Source organism: Monopterus albus, unplaced genomic scaffold, assembly GCF_001952655.1.
Source record: "Monopterus albus unplaced genomic scaffold, M_albus_1.0 scaffold656.1, whole genome shotgun sequence".
Classification (NCBI taxonomy): domain Eukaryota; kingdom Metazoa; phylum Chordata; class Actinopteri; order Synbranchiformes; family Synbranchidae; genus Monopterus; species Monopterus albus.
Window position 1 is genome coordinate 26,365 of NW_018128536.1, and position 3,828 is coordinate 30,192.

The 3,828-nt window shown below is 43.9% G+C and overlaps 1 protein-coding gene across 3 annotated transcripts in view; it reads left to right on the plus strand.

The window, feature by feature from the left end:
* The window catches only part of LOC109953394 (uncharacterized), an 8,768-nt gene extending 5,508 nt beyond the window's left edge, over positions 1-3,260 (plus strand). For all 3 annotated transcript variants that reach the window (XM_020588873.1, XM_020588874.1, XM_020588875.1), the window contains exon 7: positions 2,167-3,260. In XM_020588873.1, the coding sequence (XP_020444529.1) occupies positions 2,167-3,017 (851 nt within the window). In that variant the 3' untranslated portion in view covers positions 3,018-3,260. The remainder of the gene's footprint in view (positions 1-2,166) is intronic.
* Positions 3,261-3,828: the final 568 nt, after the last annotated feature.

Genomic DNA, 3,828 nt, shown 5'->3' on the forward strand with positions numbered 1-3,828 from the left:
TTCCGAGTTGGTGAGGAGTCAGCCTACAGACGGGAGGTTGAGCAGCTGGTCCTGTGGTGTAGCCGCAACAACCTGGAGCTGAACACGCTCAAAACAGTGGAGATGACAGTGGACTACAGGAAGAGCCCTCCCACCTTACCCCAACTCACCATACTTGGCAGCACTGTATCAGCAGTAAAGTCCTACAAGTTCCTGGGCTCCACTATCTCCCGGGACCTGAAGTGGACGTGCAACATCTGGACCATCACCAAGAAGGCACACCAGAGGATGTACTTCCTGTGCCAGCTCAGGAAGTTTGACCTGCCCCAGGAGCTGCTGATACAGTTCTACAGAGGAAACATTGAGTCTGTTCTCTGCACCTCCATCACTGTCTGGTTTGGCTCAGCAACCAAACAGGACAAGTACAGGCTTCAGCAGACAGTCAGGACTGTAGAAAAGGTCATTGGTGTGAGCCTGCCCTCCATGGAGGACCTGTACACCGCATGGGTCAAAAGGAGGGCAGAGAGGATCACTGCTGACCTCTCAGACCCCGGACACAATCTGTTTGAACTCCTCCCCTCTGGACGGTGTTACAGGTCACTGTGCACCAAGACAACCAGGCACAGGGACAGTTTCTTCCCCCAGGCTTTCACTCTGATAAACACTTAACCAATGACCATATGATTGGACAATAACCCTCAGTGCAATACCTGTGTATATACATTGTACAGATTATACAGAGTCATAGAGGTCTCTAGTTTAAGTACTCTGTTTTGTTTTTCCTTTGTTGTCTGCATTGTTTACTGTCTGTTCATACTGCTTATTCTGCATTGTTTGCACTGTTTGTTGATGTTAATACTGCTATTTTGTTATATTACACAGCCTTATGCTGGTTTACTGTTTTGCACATTGAGAGCCGATGTACCAGAGTCAAATTCCTTGTGTGTCTGTCACACCTGGACAATAAAGCTGATTCTGATTCTGATTCTAAACAAAGTCAATTTTACTCCATCCGAGCATGAACCAATAATAATAAGCTATATGGTGCACATATAGCTTATTATATGTACCATTCACCCAACAAGCTTTCATTTGGAAGAAACCTAGCCTGAATTTACTGTAAGCAGTTACTAAGTAATAGGGGTGTTTTTTAATATTATGTTGCAAGTGTATGATATGTGCCCTTTCCACTGGGAGCAACTTAATAATTAATATTTAGCAGTAATTTAGTAATTAATATTTAACTACAGGGTACCTATTCTATAATTACAGGATACAAGATGAACAAAATTTAGCATCAATTCCTGAAAGTCAAGTATGCTATGATTTTATGCCAAAATTTACCACATAGCCCACCAGATAAAAGTGTTCAGCACATTTATTCTGAGGAAAGTGTCATCTCACTTCACCAGTAAATGGTGGATGATTAATTCATTAAATGACTCTCCCCCCTGCAAGGCAGCAGTGGAATACCTACCTTTTCAACTGCCCACAAAAGCAGGCCCTGACTGTATTTTTATCTCTCTCATTTCAACAAACATTCCTTTGTTGTCTGCATTGTTTACTGTCTGTTCATACTGCTTATTCTGCATTGTTTGTACTGTTTGTTGTCAATGTTGCTGTTAATACTGCTTATTTTTGTTATATTACACAGCCTTATACTGGTTTACTGTTTGCACATTGAGAGCTGATGTACCAGAGTCAAATTCCTCGTGTGTCCGTCACACCTGGCCAATAAAGCTGATTCCGATTCTGATTCTGAAATGTATAAATTCAATTTTATGTTTATTATTGAGGTCATAGTTAAAGGTGGTGTTGTACTGGACTGTATTATATTCACAGGTGTTGCTAATATTCTGACCCTCTCATGTAAGTAGGTGGGGAGAACAGAACCAAAGAGACACCTCTGAATATAATGTTGTCTAGTACAACACCACCTTTAACTGTGACCTCGGTAATAAATATATAATTGAATTTATACATTTATGATAATTTCACTAAAAACTCAAACACTGAGCTTCATAAACACAGATGATAAGGCTTCCACACTTACACTGTTAAGGCTTCTGCACTGAAGTGCATACACATGTACAGGTGTACCTAATCAAGTGTTCGGTGAGTGTGTAGTGGTCAGTCTGATCTTTAATACACCTGCTTTGTCTTATCCACCATTCTGTGGCCTTTCAGTGCCCGTGACCCCGAGGAAGGTTCGACGTCGCCCGTGGTCGTCCGCAGAGAAGGAAGCGGTGTGGAGACAGTTGGGAGCCCATGTTCTTTTCCAGTCCGTGCCGGGGAAGGAAGTCTGTCAGCGATGTTTGGACCTGGAGCCTGTCCTCAGAGGGCGACACTGGAAAGACATCAAGAACCAGGTCCACAACCAAATACAGACCCAAAAGAAGCAGCAGTTCCATGCCCAGATGGACCTTCAGGGGAACCAGGAACAAGACCAAATTCAAAACCCGAAGAAACAGCAGCCACAGCAGTACCAGGCTCAAATGGACCAACAGGGCAAAGACCCCACCCAGAACCAGAAGAAACAGCCGTGCCATGCCCAGATGGATCAACATGACCAGGAAAACATTCAGAATCAGAGGAAACAGCAGTACCATACCCAGATGGACCACCAGGACCACCTTCAAATTCAGAAGAAGCAGCTGTGTCATACTAGACTTGACCACCAAGACCATATCCAGGTGCATAAGAAGCAGTTGTACTCAATGGACCAGCAGACCCAGGGACTGCAGACCACGCTGGATCAGGACACGACTATACTGACAGATACAACTTATGGACCTGATGGGCCCCATCGAGCCCCAGGACATTCACTTGTGGAGCGGGACCTTATTATAAGTCCATACCCACTTCCACATCGGGCCCCGGGGCCTCACATGGACCAGCTGCTGTCTAGAACGGAGTGGACTGACGAGTCTTTGGCCCAGAACTACCCAATCAGCAGGCATCTGGCCAGGAACCTGCTCCAGGATGTGCCCCAAGGAGGACCACTCCCCAATCCACACTCTGGACATGTCCACTTCTGATGGCTGAGGTCCTGAGCAAATGACTTTATTAGATCAGTAAAGAAACAATGTCTCTTTTTTGTAAGGACCAGAAAACATTGTTATGGTCAGCTGTCCATGAACATCCTGTTTTTTTCCACCACAGGAACTTACAGACCCAGAACATACTGCGTCCAGTTCATTTAACCACAGTGAAGTTTGAAAATCGCATGTAAACAGAGTCTGATGTGAGACGTATTTAAATATTGATATGACACTGAAATATACAGTGGGTACGGAAAGTATTCAGACCCCCTTAAATTTTTCACTCTTTGTTATATTGCAGCCATATGCTAAAACCATTTAAGTTCATTTTTTTCCTCATTAATGTACACACAGCACCCCATATTGACAGAAAAACACAGAATTTTTGACATTTTTGTAGATTTATTAAAAAAGAAAAACTGAAATATCACATGGTCATAAGTATTCAGACCCTTTGCTGTGACACTCATATATTTAACTTAGGTGCTGTCCATTTCTTCTGATCATCCCTGAGATGGTTCTACACCTTCATTTGAGTCCAGCTGTGTTTGATTATACTGATTGGACGTGATTAGGAAAGCCACACACCTGTCTATATAAGACCCTACAGCTCACAGTGCATGTCAGAGCAAATGAGATTATGGAGGAAGCCTCCATAATCCTTAAATGGAAGATGTTTGGGATGACCAGAACCCTTCCTAGAGCTGGCCATCCAGCCAAACTGAGCTATCGGGGGAGAAGAGCCTTGGTGAGAGAGGTACAGAAGAACCCAAAGATGACTGTGGCTGAGCTCCAGAGATGCAGTCGG